This window comes from Sus scrofa, chromosome 2, assembly GCF_054392235.1.
Source record: "Sus scrofa isolate SSC_HxYL_T2T_F1_AM1 chromosome 2, Sscrofa_HxYL_maternal_Yorkshire_Landrace_v2.0, whole genome shotgun sequence".
Taxonomy (NCBI): domain Eukaryota; kingdom Metazoa; phylum Chordata; class Mammalia; order Artiodactyla; family Suidae; genus Sus; species Sus scrofa.
In genome coordinates this window covers 5,745,566-5,768,929 of record NC_139384.1, presented here as the reverse complement: position 1 = coordinate 5,768,929, position 23,364 = coordinate 5,745,566, and the positions used below count along the sequence as shown (strand labels likewise).

At 45.2% G+C, this 23,364-nt stretch overlaps 2 protein-coding genes across 17 annotated transcripts in view; both read right to left on the bottom strand.

Moving 5' to 3' along the window:
• Positions 1-3,227: 3,227 nt before the first annotated feature.
• RBM4B (RNA binding motif protein 4B) lies at positions 3,228-15,910 on the bottom strand. Of its 5 annotated transcripts, XR_002339625.2 has the most exons (5): positions 15,812-15,910; positions 14,717-15,140; positions 6,290-6,966; positions 4,490-4,711; positions 3,228-3,910 (listed from the first exon to the last, which is right to left on the bottom strand). XR_002339625.2 is itself a non-coding variant. In XM_021076836.2 (4 exons), the coding sequence occupies exons 2-3, from the start codon at positions 15,126-15,128 to the stop codon at positions 6,299-6,301; spliced, it is 1,080 nt and encodes a 359-aa protein (XP_020932495.1). In that variant the 5' UTR covers positions 15,129-15,140; positions 15,812-15,910; the 3' UTR covers positions 3,228-4,711; positions 6,290-6,298. The 5 variants fall into 5 exon arrangements, 4 of the variants coding, with proteins under 4 accessions (XP_020932495.1, XP_020932489.1, XP_084863918.1 ...); XM_021076836.2 differs by having other exon boundaries at positions 3,228-4,711; XM_021076830.2 differs by lacking the exon at positions 4,490-4,711 and having other exon boundaries at positions 3,228-3,829.
• Positions 15,911-21,983: 6,073 nt separating this feature from the next.
• Positions 21,984-23,364, bottom strand: part of SPTBN2 (spectrin beta, non-erythrocytic 2) — a 43,615-nt gene continuing 42,234 nt past the window's right edge. For all 12 annotated transcript variants that reach the window (XM_085010624.1, XM_085010623.1, XM_021082771.2 and 9 more), the window contains one exon: positions 21,984-22,836. In XM_085010624.1, the coding sequence (XP_084866750.1) occupies positions 22,603-22,836 (234 nt within the window). In that variant the 3' untranslated portion in view covers positions 21,984-22,602. The remainder of the gene's footprint in view (positions 22,837-23,364) is intronic.

Here is a 23,364-nt window from a genome sequence, read left to right as displayed (position 1 = left end):
TCTGCTTTGTTTCATTCACTGGTTTGGTGGTGGTGGTTTTTGTTTTTTAAGATTCCTTATAAAAGTGGTATCATAGAATTTTTTTCTTTCTCTGACTTATTTAGCAGAATGCCCTCCAGGTCCACCATGTTGCTGTAAATGGCAAAATTTCGTTCTTTTTTATGGCTTATTTGTATTCCATTATCTACCTTATAGTATAAAATATCACCTATATTACATATATGGCACATCTTTATCCATTCATCTCTTAATGTACACTTAAGTTGCTTCCATACCTTAGCTAAATAATGCTGCTGTGAACACTGGGGTATAATGCTTTTCACTCTTGTTCCTGCCCAATCACAACGATCTTTCAAGAAAAATGAATCTGATCCTGTTACTCTCAAACTTAAAACCCTTTAGGAGTTCCCACTGTGGCACAGAGGGTTGAAGACCCAATGTCTCTGCTGTGGCGCAGGTTTGATCCCTGGCTTGGCACAGTGGGTTAAGGATCTGGTGTGACTTTGTGTTGCAGCTGTGACTGACACTGGTTGCAGCTGGGGCTTGGATCCGATTCTTGGCCTGGGAACTTCCATATGCTGCTGTGCAGCCCAAAAAGAAAAACAAAACAAAACACAGCCCTTTAATAGCTTCCAGTTATTCTTAACGATGAAATCCCTTTAACATAGCCAAGGCTCTCATGAATTGTGCCGAAACTTACTAACCTCTTCAGATTTCTGTCGTACAGATTTTCTCCTGCCAGAGTTCCCTTTCTGGTTCCTAATGGGCACCACTCTCATATGCTCAACTTGGAAACAGCAACTGCCCCCCTCCACCCATCCCCCAGAGTCAGTCACTATGTTTTCAAAGCATCCTGTACTTTGTAGTACATATCGCAGATGTGATCAAAGTTTGCTTCTCAATGAGAAATCATACACATTTCATTCCTCACTCAAATCCTGGCTCACTAGTAATTCCAATCATTGAATTCAGTTCTTAGTGTGAGAAGCCTCATGGGACTCCAGGATGGTCTATATTAGAAGAAATGTGGGGAGGAAAAGGAATTTTGTACTCACAACACTACAATTTCTAAGCTGAGCTTTAGGAATAAACATTGTTTCTATTCAACAGTCCTCTTAGATTGGCTGAAAATCAATTCCTTTCCCAGTTACCTGTTTTAGGGAGAGGGAAAGGATTTTCTAAGGGAAAAATATTTTACATGATTCTGCAAGGCTTTTAACTCCTCATAAACTTATTTTACCATTTAAGTTGTGCTGTCCAATAACAACCACTAGCCACATGAGGCTAATAAAAATTTTGGTTTCTCAGTTTCACTATCCATCCACATTTCAAGTAGTTTAATAGCTACATGTAGCTAGTGGCTACAAATTGGGCGGCACAAATAAAGAAAACCCCCAACATGGCCAAAAGTTTTATTGGACAATTCTGATGTAAAACTGTTTTGTGGACTTCCTGTCATGGCTCAGTGGTTAACGATTCTGACTAGGAACCATGAGTTTGTGGATTCGATCCCTGGCCTCACTCAGTGGGTTAAGGATCTGGCGTTGCCATGAGCTGTGGTGTAGGTCGCAGATGTGGCTTGGATCCTGCGTTGCTGTGGCTGTGGCCAGCCACTACAGCTCCGACTGGACCCCTAGCCTGGGAACCTTCATGTGCCGCCAGTGGGGCCCTAGAAAAGATAAAACAAACTTCTGTAGAATCCATTTTTTTCCTTGCTTGTCCTGCCAGTAAGATGGAAATCAAAATATGTAAAATTGTTGTGTCAACTGGAGCAGAGGAGGCCCAGAGATTTTGGTGAAGCTGAAAAAGCCTATACATAGGTATTTTTTTGCTCTGCCTGGTGCCTTGCAGATAATCACAAGGAAATGCCAGGATCTTTGCCCTACTTTCTTTTTTTAAAAAGGGCACAACCCTGCTTCCTTGAGGACTGCTGGGGCCAACATGGGCTTCGTTGTACATCATCACTATTTGGAGTATATGGGGAGGCTAACCTCTCTCTGGAGGTGGTTGTATCCTACCCCCCAAAAGCAGGGAAGAGTTTTGTTTCACCTCTTATTTTAAGTACAAAATATCTGGGGAAAACACTGTATAATTGTTAGATAAAACGTCACAGAGGGAGTTTGCATTATGGCTCAGCGGGTTACAAACCTGCCTAGTATCCATGAGGATTTGGGTTCAATCTCTGGCCTTGCTCAGTGGATTAAGGATCCAGCATTGCTGTGGCTGTGGTGTAGGTGGGAAGCTGCAGCTCTGATTCAACCCCTAGCCTGGGAACTTCCATATGCTGCAGGTTTGGCACTAAAAAGCAAAAAAAAAAAAAAAAAAAAAAAAAAAAAAAAAAAATTCACAGAATTTACCGTTCATCATTTTCACGCAGGATACAATAAAGCTTAACTGGGGTTGAGCCCATCATTAAACTGGTTTTATGAGGCTCTAAACAATGTTAAGAAAATGTCTTCAAGTCTTTTAAAAAAGTTCTAGAGGACACATCTTACTGTGGAATATTATCACTGCCAGTCATAAATATCCTACTTGCTTTTCTGCTCAGATGTTTCCTCACATAGGCATAACTATCTTACTCATTTTAGTCAAAGTCTTATCCTAGTTTAACGAATTTAAATGAACACATGCTATAAAGTCAAACTGAGTCAATCTGACAGGTCCTTGTTCTGACTCCTTTTCTTGATGCAAGGTTCTGTGAGGGCTGGCCTCTGCCATGACTAACCTGGGTTTGCTGGCCTGTAAACAGAAAAAAGTGCTCTGGTTATTTAGCGAGAAGGAGCCTACTAGAGACATTTATCAGTGTCTCAAGATGCTGGCTAACTTATTGCCACTCATGGCTAAGGCCATTTTATTATCTCACTAAATCTTATATCTAATTTTCAGATTTTTAAAATTTTTGTCTTTTTAGGGCTGCAGCATATGGAGATTCCCAGGCTAGGGGTCGAATCAGAGCTGTAGCTGCTGGCCTATGCTATAGCTGCAGCAACACCAGATCCAAGCTGCATCTGTGACCTACACCGTAACTCACAGCAATGCTGCCGGATCCTTAACCCATTGAGTGAGGCCAGGGATTGAACCTGTGTCCTCATGGTCAGATTCACTTCCACTGAGCCACAACGGGAACTCCCAGATACTTCTTCACTTGGATTTTTTAGTTTGAGCACAATGAAGAAAGAATCAGAATATACTGCTGAATAATAGTCACACAAAACACAACGAGATACTTAAGTGTTAGAAACGTTTATTTGTCAAAATATATTAAAAAAAAATGGGAGGAGTGGAGTAAAACAAGGCTAAATTTCAGCTAATGCTGCATCACGATCACAGGTCAGACAAAAAAAAACAAAACAAACAAACAAAACAACAACCAAAACCCCAATGGTCCTAGCAATTTCAGAAGATTAGCTTCAATGTTAGAGTCCAGAGCTAACAGAGAAGAGCAAAAGGTTGCTTGCCACTACATGGTCATTTTAATAAGGGAAAGGAGATGTTGCAGGTAGATAGGGAGAAGGGTTCAACTCCTAAGGAAAGCAAGATAAGAGGGGGTTCCACTGTACAGGAAAAAGGGGATGCCAGCATAATCCTTACCTAGGGCTGCTCAGAGGCTGAGAATATAAGGAACAGAGTGAAAGGCTACAAAGACTAGTATCAGGAGGAAAGAAGAGTCAACTTAGAAGAATTAAATTAAGAAAGAAAACATAGTTGGTCACAAACTCCTTTGTTTACTGAAACATGAAGCAATGGAAACATCCCGGCAAAGGGGACCGCGCGGAGCAAGTTCTCATATATGACCGCAGCCCGAGGGTTCAGTCCGCAATTATCCTACCTGAAAGAGAGCACAACACAAGAGGCTTACACAATGCCTGGAGAGCAGCTTGGCTTGGAGTACAAGGGCCCTGGTCCCGTCCTGTATTACAGGGGGAAAAAAAGAACAAAACAAAACCAAGTCAGACTGGATCAAACTTATATCCCATATAATTACCTAGGAGTCTACTATGGCTATATATAGGAATCTATTTATAGCTATACATAGAACAAGAAGCAATCAATCCGGAAGACTGCTGTGATGGTGATAAATATATCTTTCTCATTTTCTTACCCATCTTTTAGGCAAAACCAGTTCTGTGATACAAGGCTACTGTCACTGCAACAGAGGGTGATATTATCAAGAACTATAATTTAGTTTGGGGGTCCAGAAAAATAAGATGCCAAGGTCTCAAATATGGCCAATTGCACTATATTCTAAATTTGTTTCACTTTAAACTTTCACAGTAAACTTTCAGAAATGACAGTCACAAAAAGGTATCAAGGAGTGGTTCATTCATCCTCCAACATACGTGCATATCACACTATCATATTTAGAGCCATAATTCCAGCAAACCAAATCTCCCTTACCAAATCAAAGGAAGAAATCCTAAATTCTCTAATTCTTCCATTGATAACTCCAGACACTAATGGCTGGGGGAAAAAAAAAGTTAAAACTCACACCAAGTTCCTCTACTTATTACAGACAAAGGGCCAAATCTTGGTCTTGATCTGTGCCAATCGACTTCAAAAGCTGTGACGTTCTTGAATCAGTTCTGCTAGGGTGAAACCCGAATTTGGATCCCCAACAGTTCTGGAGTATTTCATCCTGGCAGCCTCATTAACATCAGGCTCCTGGGACTGCAACCAACTCAGGGTTATTCAGTCCATTTGAGGTTCACACCTGGAAGGTAAGTTTCTTTAAAAGTCATCACTAAAAAGAAGTTAGTTGAACAACCACTGTTTGCAGTCAAAAATCACTTTAAAATGCCTTAGCAATATCCTTTAAAGACCACAATATACTAATTTAATATTAACTCTGGAACATATCTGAGAGAAATTTAAGTTATCCAATAGAAGATATGACCTTTATAGGCATATCCTACTTCATGGTAGATCCAGCAGGATCAAAATAAAAATTAGTGGCACTAGTTATAAGATCGTCCACTCCATGCATGATCACACTGCTACACAGGGGTCTCAGGAGATCCCAGTCTTGTGGTCGTAGGGGACATAACACAAGTCTCTATCATATTTGCTTCTCACGACATAAAAGGGCAAAATTTCCTGTCACTTCATTGTCTTCTACACATACGCCAAAGAGGTATGGTAGGAACACTGGAAACTCTCTTTAACTTTGCTACAAGGCCTCCAGCTCAAGTGATGCTCAATTTCAAGGTACAAGGAAAACCATGAGAATAGAAAGTTATGATGCAATTTCCACTCAAATGAGGTTTACCAATCTCTAGGTAGTCCTATAGTAGTATTCCTATCATTCCAACATCTTTGCTATACATTTTCTGAATTAGGAAAAATTAAATTTCCAGGGTTACCCCTAATGGGATTTTATACGTGTCAGAAAATTACCTGTTTTGTCTATCTCCTTAAATGTTTCTCTTAAACAAAAAACCCAAAATTTGCTGGAAGAAATGGGAAGTGTTAGGCTTTAAATGAAAGCAGCATCATAGGCTGTGCAGAAATACAGCTCAAGTGCCCAAGTAGAATGAGATGCTTTGGATTACTAATGAGAAAGGACTCCATGAAACAGTGGCATCAAAATATTCTGCTTTCAAGCATGTATCTTAGAACTAAACACCTAAAATTTAAAGGATTTTATTTGGCTTACAGTTTTATTAGAAGAGTTTCCTCTGATAAAAGCTCATGACTTAAATAGTTTTACTAGCAAATTGGAAGTCTAAAATTATAGTTAATACTACTAACTCCTGAACCTGTACTCTTCCGCTTACACCACAATGACTTCTGTGGTGGAAAGAGTCCACCAGGCCTGGGTTTGAATTCTGGCTCTTACACTTCTCAATTACCAGATGACTTCAGGCTAAGTATTTCACCTCTCTGAGCCTCAGTTCCCTTCTCTGTAAAAGAGAAAATATCTTAAAGGTTCAGTGTATAATTAAGTGATATAATGTACAAAGAGGGCATTCAACAAATGTTATTAACTTTTAATTATGTTTCTGTAATCTAGTTCTGCTTACACTTGATTAAAGAACAATATTCTCACTAACAAACTGAGTTGTGGTTGTTCTCTCAGAAGGAACAAGTTGGCTGGAGTTGTACATTAAAACCTCGACAAGCCAAATGAACCCTGGCCTAAGCTAGAGAAATATTAAGACTAACATGCAATTTATACCTTTCAGATACTGTCCTGTCGGCAAACAAGTGGCTTTAGCCCCCTCTTATGCCCATAGGTCTCCTTTCAGGGAAACTAAATGGAATCTCTTCACCGCACCCACCCCACTCTCACCTCCAGTTTTTAAAAGGCTGAATACCGTGCTCGGTCCACATACTGCTCCCGCTCATACCGGGCCATGTCATACAGAGAATTCCGTGCCGCTGCTGAAGCCTGAGACAACTCGCTTTCTGGCCCATAACCGTATCCTTCTCCAACTGTGGGGAGCACAGCTGCAGCGCGACGTAGGGGGCTCCTGTCCCTTCCATAATAGGAGGAAGTGGTGGCAGCGGCAGCAGCCATAGCAGCTGAAGTGGCAGCAGCGCCTGAGTTAGGCAACAGGTGTCTGTCGTAGGGATCAACGGAAGTGGAGTTGAGGTGACTGGTCACAGCTGTGCTCTGGACTTGAGGCAGATGGGACATGGTCTGCTCTGCGTAGTTGTACGCGGAAGCTGCTGCTGCCGCCGCCACTGCCTCATAAGAGCGGACTCGGTAACGCTTATAGTAGTCGAGCGCTCCATATGCATCGTTGTAATACATGGATTCCCCGTAGCCCATGGTGTAAGGTGGACGCACTGCTCCGTACTGTTCATTGTACTGTTCGGTGAAGTCCGCCACACGACCCGTACGATCTACTGGGCACTCTTTGGACCAGTGCCCCTCTTTCCCACACCGATAGCAGCCGCTCTGGTCTCCCATCCCGGGCGCAGTCCGAAGCCGGCTAGTGGACAACTGCACGTGCATGCGTTTGCCTTGAAGAAACAGACGTAAGATTTATTATAGCTCACTGACACTCTTTATCCCCAAAATTTCAAAAATGAAAGTGAACACAGTTGGCAAACGACACACAAACACACACACTCCTACAACCCTATTTCGGCAGTCACCTCCAAAAGAGTTGTAACAGAGGAGAGCTAGAAAATGAGTCCTCAGAGACCAGCCAGTACTTTCTACTGGCACCAGGAGACTGGGATTCCTTCCTACTTCCGATTCCACAACTTTCTTCTCCTTCAACACAGCAAATGAGAGTTTACACTTTTCACTGACACTATTATTTATTCTAACAATTCAAAACCTGACAATTTTTCCAAATCAAGTATCCAACAAAACCTCAGTTATGCCAGAGGAAAGCTTCTTACCAACCTTTCCCTGATTTACGTGGGGCAACATCAGCATTTACAGCAATACTCTGTCCATCTTGTTTCCTCCAGCCATTTTTGCAGGTGTCACCAGATGGCTATGCTGGGTAAAGAATTCATACTTGGTTCATCACCTACTTCATCTCTAGTACCTCTAGGAATTATAAGACTCCAGATTTCAACCCCATCCCCACCTTTTTAGCAAGGGTGAATCCATGCCTGCTGTGGCAAAGAAAACTACTTGACTTAGGTTTCTCAACAGCAAGTATTAGATCTTGAAGCAGTACTGGTTTCTTAGGTAAACTGAGTATGTTTCGAGATAATGAAATGACTGGCATGTCATCCTGCCAAAGTAGTTTACAGTTTTTTTATAGGGGATTATCTACTTGTTAAAAATTGCAGCATTTGCCTAAAGGCTTCTGGGCACCCATACAAACAAGGCACATCCATTCTTCCAGGAAATGACCAGCACTAGGAACAGCTAGGAAAAGAAACAGTCTTTGCCCTGGGCTTGTGTACCATCAAGCCCAGGGACTCTCACTAATGAAAGCATCCAAGGTCTTTAAAAGCAGTTTGAGAAAAGGCATATTTTTGGTAGTATTTAGTGCCAAACTGCCTAAGACCTTGGAGATCAAGTCAGTGCTTTACAAACTGTAGCCAAAAGGCAGCCAGTACACATGTAGAGAACAGGGGCTTCATAGCACTCTTGTGGGCTGCGCAGAACAAATCCCCCCCACAACAGGCAGGTTGCTCTCTCTTTAACAGACCTTGTTCTGGATGCAGCTATGCAATAGGAGGCCTGGTGCTCCACCATCCTGTTGGAAACAGCCTGATTCAGGACAGCAGCCAGAACAGCACCAAGCACTGACCCTGAGAGGGGAGTGGGTTAGTGCAGTGTATCACTTTAGTTAAGCTCAGTTCTGCCCAATGTTTAACATTCCTACCACCGCAGTTTCTAGTGGTTGCCACCTCAAGCTTAAAACTATTTCTCTAGCAGGAACAAAGATGCTCAGGTTTTTACTTCCAGATGCTAGCAGAGAGGCGGCATCCACCATCACCACCATCATCCATCAACAGATACCAAACAACAATAATTCTCTGAAAGCGGCATTTAGCCATCCCACTGTTTTCAGATTTATACTCCCATTCTTAGAAACTATTAATGCTAACTGTGCTTAGAACAGAAACACATGGGTTTTTGCCCCAATTTTTATCCCAAATGTAGAGTTCCCTATAATTTAGACTGGAGGATTACAAGTTACATGGCTTCCTAACGTGCATGGTGACATTTATCTGTGTGATAGACATGAATTGTGCTCTAACTCTGAAGTCAGTGTAACCATGCCAATCTAAAAACAGCCCATCCAGAGACTGTTAGAAGTACATGGTTTGGTTGCGAAGGGGTGTGGGGAGTGTAGTAGACTGGGTGTTTGGGGTTAGTAAATGCAAACTATGGCATTTGGAGTGGATAAACAATGAGGCCCTGCTATACACACACAAACACACACATACATACATACATATAGCACAGGGAACTACATCTAGTCACTCGTGATGGAACATGATGGAGAATAATGTGAGGAAAAGATGTATATATATATGCGTGTGTGTGTATGTGAGAGAGAGTGGGTCACTTTGCTGTACAGCAGAAATTGACAGAACATTGTAAATCAACTATAATAGAAAAATAAAAATCTTAAAAAAAAACCTATGTAGTATTTCTGAAGAAAAAAAAATACATTACTAAGGAAAAGATTTCAATTTAACATGCTTTTATAAATTATGGGTCCCTTTTTTTTTTTTTTTGTCTTTTTAGGGCCACACCTGTGGAATATGGAAGTTCCCAGGTTAGGGGTCGAATCAGAGCTTTAGCTGCTGGCCTACACCACAGCCATAGCAATGTCAGATCCAAGCCACACCTGCGACCTATACCACAGCTCACAACAATGCTGGACCCTTAACCCACTGGGCACAGCCAGGGATCACACCTGTGTCCTCGTGGAGGCCAGTCAGATTCGTTTCCGATGAGCCACAACAGGAACTCCGATGGGTCCATTTTTTTTGAGAAACAAAACCCAATGGTCTTTTCCCCTTGGTGTTTCTATTACTGCATCTAATCTTCGCTCCTGCTTTACTTAATGTAGAACTCATAAGTTTATAAATATCTGTGGCAAAAACTACCTCTGTACTAGCTGTGAATAGGATTTAAGTAAAAAAAAATTTTTTTTTAATTAAAAGATCTGCAAAGGGAGTTCCCATCGCGGCGCAGTGGTTAACAAATCCGACTAGGAACCATGAGGTTGTGGGTTTGATCCCTGGCTCAGTGGGTTAAGGATCCGGCGGTTGCCATGAACTGTGATATAGGTTGCAGACGCGCTTGGATCCCAAGTTGCTGTGGCTGTGGAGTAGGCTGGCAGCTATAGCTCTGATTAGACCCCTAGCCTGGGAACCTCCATATGCCTCAAGAGCGGCCCAAGAAATGGCAAAAAGACACACACACACACACACACACACACACACAAAGACCTGCAATACAAGTGACAGGTTTTTTGTTTTGTTTTTGTCTTTTTGCTATTTCTTTGGGCTGCTCCTGCGGCATATGGAGGTTCCCAGGCTAGGGGTTGAATCGGAGCTGTAGCCACTGGCCTACACCAGAGCCACAGCAACGAGGGATCCGAGCTGCGTCTGCAACCTACACCACAGCTCATGGCAACACTGGATCCTTAACCCACTGAGCAAGGGCAGGGACTGAACCCACAACAACCTCATGGTTCCTAGTCGGATTCGCTAACCAATGCGCCATGACGGGAACTCCTGTTTTGTTTTTTTAAACATAATCTTTCTAAAGGTTATACCTAGGCTTTTCATTTAAATCCTCTAAAGTTCTTATAATAACTGCAAAATACTGTGCTTTTCTATTCCCTTAAGGAAGCAGCGAAGAAGACTGAATGATTAAATTTTATCACTCTACTACATTTGGAGAGGCCAAAAGCATAAAGATTTTCTGAGAGCTCCAAAAGTTACTGAGATGTGCGGCCAACATTTTTAAAATGCTAAGAGGAGTTCCCACAGTGGTGCAATGGGATTGATGGTGTCTCTGTAGCGCCAGGATGCAGGTTCACTGTGCCAGCCTGGCACAGTGGGTTAAAGGATCCAGTGTTGCCACAACTGCAGTATGGATTGAAACTGCAGTTTGGATCTGATGCCTGGCCTGGAAACTCCATATGCCGCAGGGCAGCCAAGAAAGGAAAAAAAAAATGCTAAGAGGTGGGCAACCTGGGGTCCTCATTGCTGAGCTCCTATCAAATGCCAGGATCCAGAGATTAGGGATGTGGCCAGTACACAACTGTACTCCAATTTAACGCTTGTTTACACTCAAGCATCTGACTCCTACATCTCATTCCCAATTCAGCTACCTGAATTGTTACTTGGGAATAGCTTCTTTAGGGTCTTCAAACTGGTTGCTAACTCAATACCAGTCCAGTTCATTGCTGCTTGTGGAGATGAAACAGATCCTGGAAGACCCAGGTAAACTCAGATTCTGCTGCTTCCTTTAAGAAGCCATATAACGAGGAACCCTAAAGGACAGCTATCAATATACAAAGGTCCAAAAGATACCTGACGTGTCCCTCTTCATTAGGAAGCTGCAAAGGCTTTATGGAACAAATGGATACCTAGATTGTATTTTCTGTAAAACTTCAACTTCTTATCCAATGCTAAACTTTCTTTTGTCATCTGGGAAAAAACAGCTGGTTACAAAAATGTCTGTATGTATAACTGACAAGTCGAATGCTTTCTCCAGACGGCCCAGGCTAAGAACATGAAAACCAGATAAAGGATCCTTTTGTCCCCCAATAATGACATTTTAAAAAATATTATGGATCATTGTTTTACTCAGACAGCCACTTCCTGAAGTAATTAAACCCACTGCATTAACACACACATTAGGAGGTCCTGCTGTGGGTTCAGCAGTAACGAACATGACTAGCATCCATGATGGTGCAGGTTCAATCCCTGGCCTCGCTCAGTGGGTTAAGGATCCAGTGTTGCCGTGAGCTGTGTTGTAGATCACAGATGAGGCTCATACCCTATGTAGCTGTGGCTGTGGTGTAGGCTGGCAGCTGTAGCTCCGATTCAACCCCTAGCCTGGAAACCCCCATATGCTGTGGGAACAGCCTTAAAATGCAAACAAACACACACAAAAAACAAAAAAAGAAACTCTTACATCATTTTGAGAAATAATAAATCTTAAGAATAAGGAACATTAAGAGCCCCCCCACCAAAATAATGTATAGTCTTTATGCTGATTCAAAAGCAAAAATGGGGTCAGGGATCTGGTGGTGCCGTGAGCTGTGGTATAGGCTGCAGATGAGGCTTGGATCCTGAGTTGCTGTGGCTGTTTAGGCCCCCAGTTGAGGCTCTGATTCGACCTCTAGCTTGAGACCTTCCATATGCCACAGGTGGGGCCCTAAAAAGAAAAAAAAAAAAGCAAAAATGTTCATCTTATAAATCATTTCATTATATTACTTGAAAAACTTAATTCTGATAAACACAGGCTGAATGCATTATGGCATGAAAAATAAACCTTGGAGTTCCCACTGTAGCAAAATGGGATTGACGGCTTCTTTGCAGTGCTGGGCTGGAGGGTGGATCCCTGGCCTGGCACAGTGGGTTAAAAATCTTATTTTGCCGCAGCTGCAGTGTAAGTGATAACTGTGCTTGGCTTGATGTGATCCCTGACCCAGGAACTCGATATGCTGCAGGGCGGCCAAAAAACAACAAAAAAATTTTAAAAACCTTTATGGGAGTTCCCCTGTGGTGCAGCAGGTTAAGGATCCGGTGTTGTCACTGTAGCAGCTCGTGTGGCTGCTGTGGCTCAGGTTTGATCCCTGACTCAGGAACTTCCACATGCCATGGGCACGCCCCCCGCCTCCCAGCAACAACAACAAAAAAATTTTTAAGCCTTATGTTGAGGACATCAGCTTTCATGTCTTCAACAAATGGTATCTTTTTTTTTTTTTTTTTTTTTTTTTTTTTGTCTTTTTAGGGACACACCGTGGCACACAGAAGTTCCCAGGATAGGGGTCATATCGGAGCCATGCAGCCTACGCCAGGTCCCAGCCGGGTCTGTGACCTACACCGCAGCTTACAGCAACGCCAGATCCTTAACCCACTGAGTGAGGCCAGGGATCGAACCCAGTCCTCATGCATACTTGGATTTGTTACCCCTAAGCCACGACAGCAACTCATGAAAACCCCTGTTCTTAATGACTACTTTCCATGTCAATAAAAGTTCATTATACAAGATGAAAAAAAAAAGGTAAGGACATGCAGCATTATCCTAGAATATCTCTGCAGTTTGTACCTAACTCAGGCCGCATTTTTACATTTTGCTTGTTGCCTGTAAAAAGAGAACACCAGTTCCCAACACTGTCCATTCACAGTCCTCTCCTTCATCAAATGACGGTAATTAAGAATATTTTTAAAGCTATATGAAGTGCAACAGCTTCCAGACTACTAAAAGAAAAATATACATAAGGAAAGCTAACTACCACATTTTAAAGAAGTTTTTTAACCATAACAGAAATATACTTCTTGTTGCCAACACCACTCACCTTTTTTTTTTCTTAGGGCCGCACCTGCTGCATACAGAAGTTTCCAAGCTAGGGGTCGAACCAGAGCTACAGCTGCCAGCCTACACCACAGCCACAGCAACGCCAGATCCTTAACCCACTGAGCGAGGGCAGGGATCGAACCCACATCCTCATTGTTCCTAGTCGGGTTCATTAACGGCTGAGCCATGAAGGGAACCCCTCACCTTTCATCATACAGTGTTTTCACGTCAAAACACTCTCACGCCTAGCACCTCATTCTGGGCTCACTATCATCCTGTGAGGGAGGTACGGCAGGGGTCATTAACTCTCCTTTCTAAGTGGGGAAATGAAACACAGCAAGATTAAGACACTTGCCCAAAGTTACACAAGTTACAACTTTTGCCTGTGCTTTAAAGAGTAGCTAAAGGCCAGGGCACCACTGGCTGAGGCAGAGATATCTGACACACTATTTGCAATCTCTACTACTGGTAAACTTTCTTACCCTTTTCTGGTCACCTTTTTCTCCTTTCCATTTCTTTTCTGTTTTCTAGGTTTAGTAGAGGACTCTTGAGTAAGTGTTAACAACCCCTTTAGCGGCACTCGAGAAAAAAGGTCTTAATTTACAAACCTGAAAAGTGGCTGTAAACCTGTTGTCCAAGATGATGCTGTCAACAAGAAACTTGTAGAAGAGCACTATGCACAGAACTTTCTGTGATGACGGAAATGTTCCATATCTGCATTAATACAGCAACCGCTAGCCTCATATGACTCTGAATGCTTGAAAGGTGTGCAGCACAACTGAGAAACCAAATCTTAAAATTTCATTTCAATTTAAAAGTCACATGGGGCTAGTGGCTACCACATGAGCACAGTTCTAGAGTCTTCAGACAACCTCCTGGCATTAACGACAACATATGTACCTTTATTAATAACATAAATAATACAGCAGCCTTACTGCAAATCTCATAAGCAGGACCATCACTCCCATTCAACCTAATATTTTTAGAAATTTTCTTTTTTTCCCTTCGAGTTAAATAACAGTAAGTGGAACAGTCTAGTCCCTGCCATGGTCTCTGGACCTGCTTGTATAGTTCACAGTACTGAGCAAATCTGAGCAAAGAGCTAATCCAGAGTCACCACCAGGAACACCTCTAGATGTCTCGGTTCTCCTTTCCCATAACTCATACCTCAAAGCAGTAAAGAGTATAAATCTTAACCATTTAAAATCTCAAAAAATAAATAAATAAATAAATAAAACTAAAAGGAACTCCCTGGTGCTTCAGCAAGTTAAGGATCTGGCATTGTCACTGCTGTGGTGTGGGTTCGATCCTTGGCCCAGGAACTTTCACATGCTGTGGCCGCAGTCCAAAAAATTAAATAAATTCTCTAATATAACACTTTCCATCATATCATAAAAGAAGCAGGTAAGCCACAGGCCTTCGTCCTCCCCTCTCCCATGAGGTACTCATTGGCCCAGGCAGATTAAACCTCCAACAGCACTTAAGTGAATGAAGGCTGCAGGATAAGGTAACCCCCACTGTTTGAGATTCTACAAAGTTGCTGAGGAACATCTTGGCAAAGGTGAAAAGGAGAAGTGTTTGCTTCTCCAAGAGTAAGTTGTGCTGAAGTGTGGTAAACATACAATCTATTATTTCCAACCGAAATAGAATGGAAGACACCACCCTACCAGACCCATGGTCCTGTGTTTCTGCCTCTGTCTAGAACTAGACCCCACTCACTCTCGCCACCCAGGCCCCAGGGCAGTTCACCTTGAAACTCTGTGTTGTCAAGGCCCCTGATGGCCTCCACCGCATCCTCTGCCCGCTCCATGTGTACGAAGGCATAATCTTTCACGATGTCACATTCGATGACTGGACCGTACTCCTCAAATTTGGCCCGAAGCTCTTGGTTGGTACAAGTAGGACTGATGTTGCCCACATGCAACTTGGTTGAAGCTTTGCTCTTATTCTTGCTGGCTTCCACGTTGATGTTCACCCCGTGCAGCTTGTAGTGGTGCAGGTTGCGAATGGCATCCTCGGCCGCCGTCTTGTCCTCTATGTGTACAAAGCCGTAGTTCTTAATGATGTCACATTCCAGCACCTTCCCATACTGCTCGAACAGTGAGCGGATCTCCTGCTCTGTGGCCTCCCGGGGCAGGTTCCCAATGAACAGCTTTACCATCCTGACAAGAGCCTGGGAGAAAAGAAACGAAATTTCCAAAAGTTAGCAGTGGAGGAGAAATTTTCGGTACACTGCATTTTGGATTAATCCTCCGAAGTTCTTGGCATCTTCAAGATCCTCACATAGACATTCATTATTCTTCCAAGAGCGGAGGGAAAAGATTTGCTTTGAAAGAGTAGTGTAAGCTCTGTGTAATGTGCAAACAGAGCGGGTGTCAGCATGCATTGCATAGTCCAACATCTCTGTAAAATGAGGCACATTCTAAGCACAGGGTTGGTTTAAAAAACTCTTTTTGGGGGAGCAGGTACGAGAAGACTCCAAGCTGGGAGCAAGAGGCATCTATCTGACTGTCCCTGGTAACAACGGTTTTGGAGGGAAATCTGGGTACCTCTCCTCCGTGCAGCATCACCTTTCACGATACTCTAGGAATAAAAAGGCCTCCTTGGCCCCAAACTAGGACCACCCCTCTTCAAGCGGCCCAACTCCAGTTCCTTCGCCCCAACAAAGACTCGACCTGACCCCTGCCCCGCCCCCTCCGGAGACCCGGCCCCGCCTCCTCCCGTTGTCTTCCCGGACCTCTTGCAGTGTGAGGAGAACGGCAAACCCTAGGCCGTCCCCGTCCGCCAGAGACCCGGCCCGGCCCGCTCCCAGGCCCCCCACACACCCACAAGAACCCCTCGCACCTCCGGGTGGCGGCGGCGGTGGCGGCGGCTCCCGCGTCAGAGAGAACCCTACAAAATGGCGACGGCCGCTCGAGCCTCGGCGGGACCGGGCCCTTTCTCGCGCGCCAGCTCACGCACGCGCGAGTGCGCGCTGCCTCCCTCCCCTCCCCCTCGCGGGAGCCGGGCGACCAATCCCGCGGCCGCATACAAATGGCTGCCCGGGGCTCGGCTCCCAGCCGCCCCGATACAGGGGCGGGGCCAGCTGGTGACGGCGCTGCGGCGCGGAGGTCAGCCCGCCCCCTGCCCCCCGGTAGCCAATCACCACCCTGGAAGGTGGCGGGTCGGAGCTCCTGCGTCAGAAGGGCTCTGGACGCAACCACTGCCTGGGTGAAATCAGAAGCCCGGGAGAGTCACTAAGCATCACAATGGATCGTGCTATTGGGCCATGGGGGTGGGGGAGGAGGGCAGTGGCTGATGACAAAGGGTTATCTCACTGGGTCCGCTAAAAGGCGGTTTTCTCAGAGGCCTGGCCATCCTCTACGGCCGCTTGGGAGAACGTTTGAGAAATACGGGCGCGCCACATTTTAGGCAAACCTAATCTTTCTTTGTAGAGTTTTTAAACATAATTAAAAATTTTTAAATTGCAAACATTATTCATTGGTGAGGAAACGGAGGACTAAAAATGGCAGAGCTGAGTAGCTCTAAGAGGCTAACTTAGTTAAGTTTCGTTTGTCATATGTATTGAAAGGCGAGTTTTCCCTCCCTAGCTAGAGAACTAGGCCCTAATTGTGTGTCATTCGCGTTTCTGGTCCTTGGCGAGCACACCAAAGGAATACCTGGTGTGCAGGCCCAGAGAGGGTGCTTGTTTCAGGGGTAGCCCAGCGTCCCCACGTGCACACCAAGCCGCGGGAGGGCTGGGAAATTGAGTTCCCCGGCACTTCCTCGCTTTCAGAACTCAGCTGTGGTCCAAGGGCACCTCCTGGTGGCAAGAAGGGAAGTTATTAATGTGAATTACTCGCTGTTAGCTTTGAACAAAGAATAGACATTTATGGAGATGGATGGCCTGAGCTTATCTGCAGGTAGAGCATGCCAGGTTGGTTGTCAGTCACCGTTCCTCCTTGATATCCTCTCAGATACTATCAGGCACAAATTCTCCAGGCTGCTCTCTTCCTGCCCAACTACTTTGTTATGTTTCTTTCCCTGAATTCTTTTTGAAATTCCGGCAATTTCAGAAGAGGCACTGTTCTTCCAATTCTGATAACACTCATGTTTGTCTCCCACCTAATTCTATTTCTCTCTCCTTTTCCCTCTCTTCTTGGTCATTTCCAGTTTCTCTCTACACTCAGACTTTTGAAACATGTGTAGGGACCTCCTTGCCCATTTCTGAAATAGTTTACAGTCATCTTCACCATTACTGTTTTTTTTTTTGTTTTTTTTTTTTGTCTTTTGTCTTTTTAGGGCCGCACCTGCGGCATATGGAGGTTCCCAGGCTGGAGGTCTAACTGGAGCTACAGCTGCTGGCCCATGCCACAGCCACAGCAATGCCAGATCCGAGCCGTGTCTGTGACCTACACCACAGCTCATGGCAATGCCGGACCCTTAACCCACTGAGCGAGGCCAGGGAGCGAACCTGCAACCTCATGGTTTCTAGTCGGATTCATTTCCACTGCGCCATGACCGGAACTCCCACCGTTGCTTGTTTTCTAACTTGGGTTTCTTCCTGTGTTCCAGCACAGACTTTGCAAATAGAGTCCGGACCTGCTGTCTGTCATTCACCGTCATGCACTGTCTTTTGAGGTCTTTCTCCAATTCTGCAAGTTTTCTGAGGTCACCAAAACTAATGGTGTTTTAGCAGTTTTCACCCTTTTAATATTTTCATTTTCACCATTCTTTTCTCCTCTTTTTATATTGTTCCTCCTCATAGCTCTGACTGTACCATTCCAACTCCTGTCCCCTCATCTATTTCCCTGTTCTCTCTCTGTGTGTGTGTGTGTGCGTGTGCTTTTTACGGCCACACCTGCAGCATATGGAGGTTCCCAGGCTAGGGGTCGAATCGGAGCTATAGCTGCTGGCCTACGCCGGAACCACAGCACCTCGGGATCCAAGCCGCATCTTTGACCTACACCGCAGCTCATGGCAACATCAGATCCTTAACCCACTGAGCGAGGCCAGGGATCAAACCCACAACCTCATGGTTCCTAGTCGGATTCGTTAACCACTGAGCCACGATGGGAACTCCTATTTCCCTGTTCTCATTTATTCCCTTTTACCTTCCTTCACCTTCCCCCATAGGCAACCATTAAATGACTTTAGTGTGTATTATTTTGTTTGTGTTCTTGAAAGACATGTCTTTTTTTTTTTTTAATTGAAGTATAGTTGATTTACAGTGCTGTGTTTCTGGTGTACAGCGAAGTGATTTCAGTTATATATACTTTGTTCATATCCTCTCCATTATAGGTTATTACAAGATATTAAATATAGTTTCCTGGGCTATATAGTAGAACCTTGTTTATCTATTTTTAAAATAGTAGTTTGTATCTGCTAATCCCGAACTCCTAATTTATCCATCTCCTCAACCCCCCTTTGGTTACCATAAATTTGTTTTCTACAAGACATGTCTTTTTTTTTTTTTTTCAATTGCACCCATGGCGTGCACAAGTTCCTGGGCAAGGGATTGAACCTGCACCACAGCAGTGACAGTGCCAGATCCTTAACAGCTAGGTCACCAGGGAACTCCCAAGGCATGTCTTTTTAGTGCACATCTGCTTTTTCCATTTTATTTATTTTTAATTATTTTATTTTATTTATTTGGTGAAGGGAGTTGCAGTGTTTATTGCAGGTGCCAGGCAAGGAATCCAGGCAGCTGGTGCTCAGAACACCCCAACTCCCCAATAGCTTTCAGGGGAAGGGTTTTAAAGACAGGGTAAGGAAGGGGCTTGTGGGTTGCATGATCAACCAGCACATGGACATTCTTCTGATTGGCTCGTGGTGAGGCATCAGGAGTCAACATCATCTACCTTATGGTTCCAACAGGTCTGGGGTCTCCATCCTGGTAGGCAATTTTTCCATTTTAAAACATTTTATTGGAGTTCCCGTCATGGCGCAGTGGTTAACGAATCCGACTAGGAACTATGAGGTTGCGGGTTCGATCCCTGCCCTTGCTCAGTGGGTTAACGATCCAGCGTTGCCGTGAGCTGCGGTGTAGGTCGCAAACGTGGCTCAGATCCTGCGTTGCTGTGGCTCTGGTGTAGGCCGGTGGCTACAGCTCCGATTAGACCCCTAGCCTGGGAACCTCCATATGCCGCGGGAGCGGCCCAAGAAATAGCAAAAAGACAAAAAATAAAAAAAATTAAAAAAAACATTTTATTGTGGACATTTTCAAAAAGGCACAAAGAGAGAGTATTATGAATTCCTATGGACCCTTTATTCAGCTTTGACAATTATCAGCATTTTGCTGATCTTATTTCATGTAATCCTTCTACTTTTGTTGGTGTTTATGGGAGGGTGGGTGGGTACGTTGGAAATTTATTTTATTTTATTTTTTGTCTTTTTGCCATTTCTGGGGCCGCTCCCGGGGTATATGGAGGTTCCCAGGCTAGGGGTCTAATCGGATCTGTAGCCACTGGCCTACGCCAGAGCCACAGCAACACGGGATCTGAGCCACATCTGCGACCTACACCGCAGCTCACGGCAACGCCAGATCGTCAACCCACTGAGCAAGGCCAGGGACCGAACCCACAACCTCATGGTTCCTAGTCGGATTCGTTAACCACTGAGCCACAATGGGAACTCCACGCTGGAGATTTTAAAAAGCAAATCCCAGGCATAATGTCATTTCCCCTGTAAAGATTTCATTACCCGCCTCTAATTAAAAAGCTCCATGCTATGCTCATATCATCTAATATCTGTATTCAGATTTCTCCTAGATTGTTGCAAGTGTATCTTTTTACATTTGGTTGCTCCTAATATGGATCTAAACAAAGCCCACCCATTGTGCATCTGGGTAAGTTAATTTATGCAAATGTTTATGTAAATTGTGCTGTATAGTTCACTGGGTTTTTGTTTTGTTTTGTTTTGCCATGCCTGATGGATGTAGAAACTGGGGCCAGGGATCAAATCCAAGCCGTACCAGTGACCCAGGCCACTGCAGTTACAGCAGTGGATTCTTAACCCTCTGTGCCAGTAGAGAACTCCTGTTTCTTTTTTTTTTTAATTTTTAAAATTAAAGTATAGTTGATTTAAAATGTTCTGTCAGTTTCTGCTGTACAGCAAAGTGACCCAGTCATACTTACACATATATTCTTTTTTTCATATTACCTTCCATCATGTTCTATCACAAGTGATTGAATTATACAGTAGCATCTCATTGCTTATCCATTCTAAATGCAATAGTTTGCATCTACTAACCCCAAACTCCCAGTCCGTCCCACTCCCTCCCCTCTCCCTCCCCTCCCCCTTGGCAACCACAGGTCTGTTCTTAGTGCCTGTGGGTCTGTTTCTGTTCTGTAGATAGGTTCATTTTTGTCATAGTTTAAATGCCACATGTTAGTGATAGCATATGGTATTTGTCTTTCTGACCTACTTCACTTAGTATGAGAATCTCTAGATGCATCCACGTTGCTGCAAATGGCATTATTTCACTCTTTTGTGATGGCCGAGGAACATTCCATTGTGTACATGTTCCACATTGTCTTTATCCAGTCCTCTGTCGATGGACATTTAGGTTGTTTCCATGTCTTGGATATTGTGAATAAAGCTGCTGTGAACAGAAAGGTGCATGTACCTTTTTGAATCGTACTTTTGTCGGGATATATGCCCAGGAGTGGGATTGCTGGGTCATATGGTAGTTCTATATTGAGTTTTCTGAGGAGGAACTCCTGTCTCTTCCTTTTTTCAGTAAGCACTGTTACTGTGCGGTGTCTAACAACTGAGTAATACTCCCTGGTGTGCAGCCACTGTATTTGACGAAGCCATCTCCCAGCATGGGACACTCAGGTTGCCTCCGACTCCTTACTGTAGTTATCAACCGGGTTGCAGTCAACATCCTATTTTAATTATGTGTGTTCTAATGGATTGGTGTGAGAATTTGAGGGGAGATGAACCCAGGGGTGGAATTGTTGGGTTGCTGGCTTGTAGGGTGCATGTGGGACTAACCGTCCAATCATGCCAGGTTGTCCTCTGGAAACCAGGCGACTCTGCCACCTGCAGCACCTGAGGGGCCCTGCATCTCAAGGTCTCTACCAATGTGTGACATTATCCAATTGTCTAATTTTTGCCAGTATAAGAGGTATAAAGTGATATATCATCTTTGCTTTAATTTGCATCTGATTATTAATGATTTTAAGCATCTCTTCTTGTTCCTCGTAAGTTTTTGGGGTTAACTCTTCTGTAACTTTTCTTTCCTTTTTTTTTTTTTTTTTTGGTTTAGGACTGCACCCATGGCGTATGAAAGTTCCCAGGCCAGGGGTTGAATCAGAGCTGCAGCTGCCAGCTACAGTCACAGCCCAGCCACAGCAACGCTAGATCCGAGCCGCGTCTGTGACCTACTCCACAGCTCATGGCAGCGCTGGATCCTTAACCCACTGAGTGAGGCCAGGGATTGAACCCGCAACCTCATGGTTCCTAGTCATATTTGTTTCCACTGCGCCACGACGGGAACTCCCTGTCTGAACTCTCTTGATCCTCTTTTGGGGTCTTCTCTATTGAGACAGAGCGGGGGGAGAAAGAGGGGTCAGTGGTCCCTGCCTGTGTGTTCCACTCTCTGCTGTAAGGCTGAGACAAGGTTGTGGCGAGGCTCTGAAGACTTCTGGTTTTGAAAACAGTTGAGAGAATCATGAGTGAAGAAAGTTGTGCACCAGGGAGTAGTTCCCAGCCCTGGTCTCCTGTGTCCGGGTTCCACTCTGGCCACAGCATTCGAGCCCCTGAGAAACACATTGATCTGAGAGCCTCCCTACCTTGGCTTCATTTTCCCATGGTAGTGACCTCCACTTTGCTGGGCTGCCCACTGTCAAGCCTCTTTTAGACCAAGACGTTCAGCACGGGTCAGGACGGTGTTAACAAGGGGCATTAATGTTAAGAGGCAGGGAACGACTCCCTTCCTGGTGCCCAACTTTCATGGGGTGGAACGTGGGGGTGGAGACACGGGCAAAGGCAGAGAGGCTTGTGGTCAGGAAAGCAAAGACACCCCGAGGCGGTAAGAGAAGCTGAGCTGTTTAATCACCTCCTTGGCCAGACTCAAGGCTGTGGTTGCCCCTGAACAACTCACACCTGGAAGCTGTTGAGAATCGCTGGAGATGGAGGGGCCGCTTGAGCCAGAGGATGAGGAAGGGCGGGGTGGGGGAGCTTCAGCATCTCTGACTCGTCACCTGGCAAACTTGCCCCCAGGTCCTGCTTCAGCTCTTTGAGGTTCCTGGCTGGTCCCCAGGGGCAAGGAATGGATGGCGTGCCCTAGCTGTGGCGGGAGGATGGCCCTGAGGGGGGGGACAGCCATTCCCCGCATGGCCTACGTTGAGGGCGCAGCGCTGTGCGCGCTGTGGTGGGGGTGGAGGCGTAAGGCTGGGGGAGAGGGGGGAACGGAGGGAGTGGAATCGGGGGTTGCCTGGGTCCCACCACCAGTCTGGAATTAAATAGCGGAAGAAAAGGGCTGCCCTTGGGAACACGGACTTGTCCCCAGAGACAGTTCCTGGTGATGGGTTGACCTTGGCAACAGACCCTAGCAGCAGGCAGTTGTCCCAACAAGAGGGTGGTCCCTGTCGACGTCCCTGGCAGTTTCCTGGACAGAGGGAGGGAGTTGGCCGGGAGTCTCGCCTCTACTACTTGTTCTTCTTGAAGAAGCTGAAGCGCTTTTCTCGCTCTCGTTCCCTGCCGTCCTTGCTGCGAAGTACGACAGGTCCCTCAGCCCCGACCGGTGATACCGGGGGCATGGTCATGGCCCGGGTCATGCCCCGGGTGGCACTGGGCACCGCTGGCTCTTCAGGCTCTCCAGAGGCAGAGGAGGCAGTGGCAATGGCCGCGTTCACCACCCGCAGCCACGAGCTCATCTCTGCCTGCAGGGGGCGTGGAAAGACAGCTGGTCAACTTCAAGGACCAGCATGAGCGTTCCCGCCGTGGCTCAAATCTGACTAACATCCACGAGGACGCAGGTTCAATCCCTGGCCTCACTCAGTGGGCTGAGGATCTGGTGTTGCCGTGAGCTGTGGTGTGGGTCGAAGATGTGGCTTGGATCTGGCATCGCTGTGGCTGTGGCGTAGGCTGGTGTCTACAGCTCCGATTTAACCCCTAGCCTGGGAAACTCCATATGCGGCGGGTACGGCTCTAAAAAGACAAAAAAAAAAAAAAAAAAAAAAGACCAGCATGAAAGGGGGACAGGGGTGTAAGGCTAGGGGAAGGGGGTTGCGGAGGGAGTGGAACTGGGGGCAACGTGAAAGGAGGTGGCAGAGATGACTGTTCCATCTCACTGGAGGAACAAACTCCTTTAAGGTAGGGGATGAGTTTTGGGGTGGCCTTCACAAGCATTCAGCCGGCACATGGTGGGCCATCTGATATCCGAGAATGAAACGCTTAAGACAAGGAGA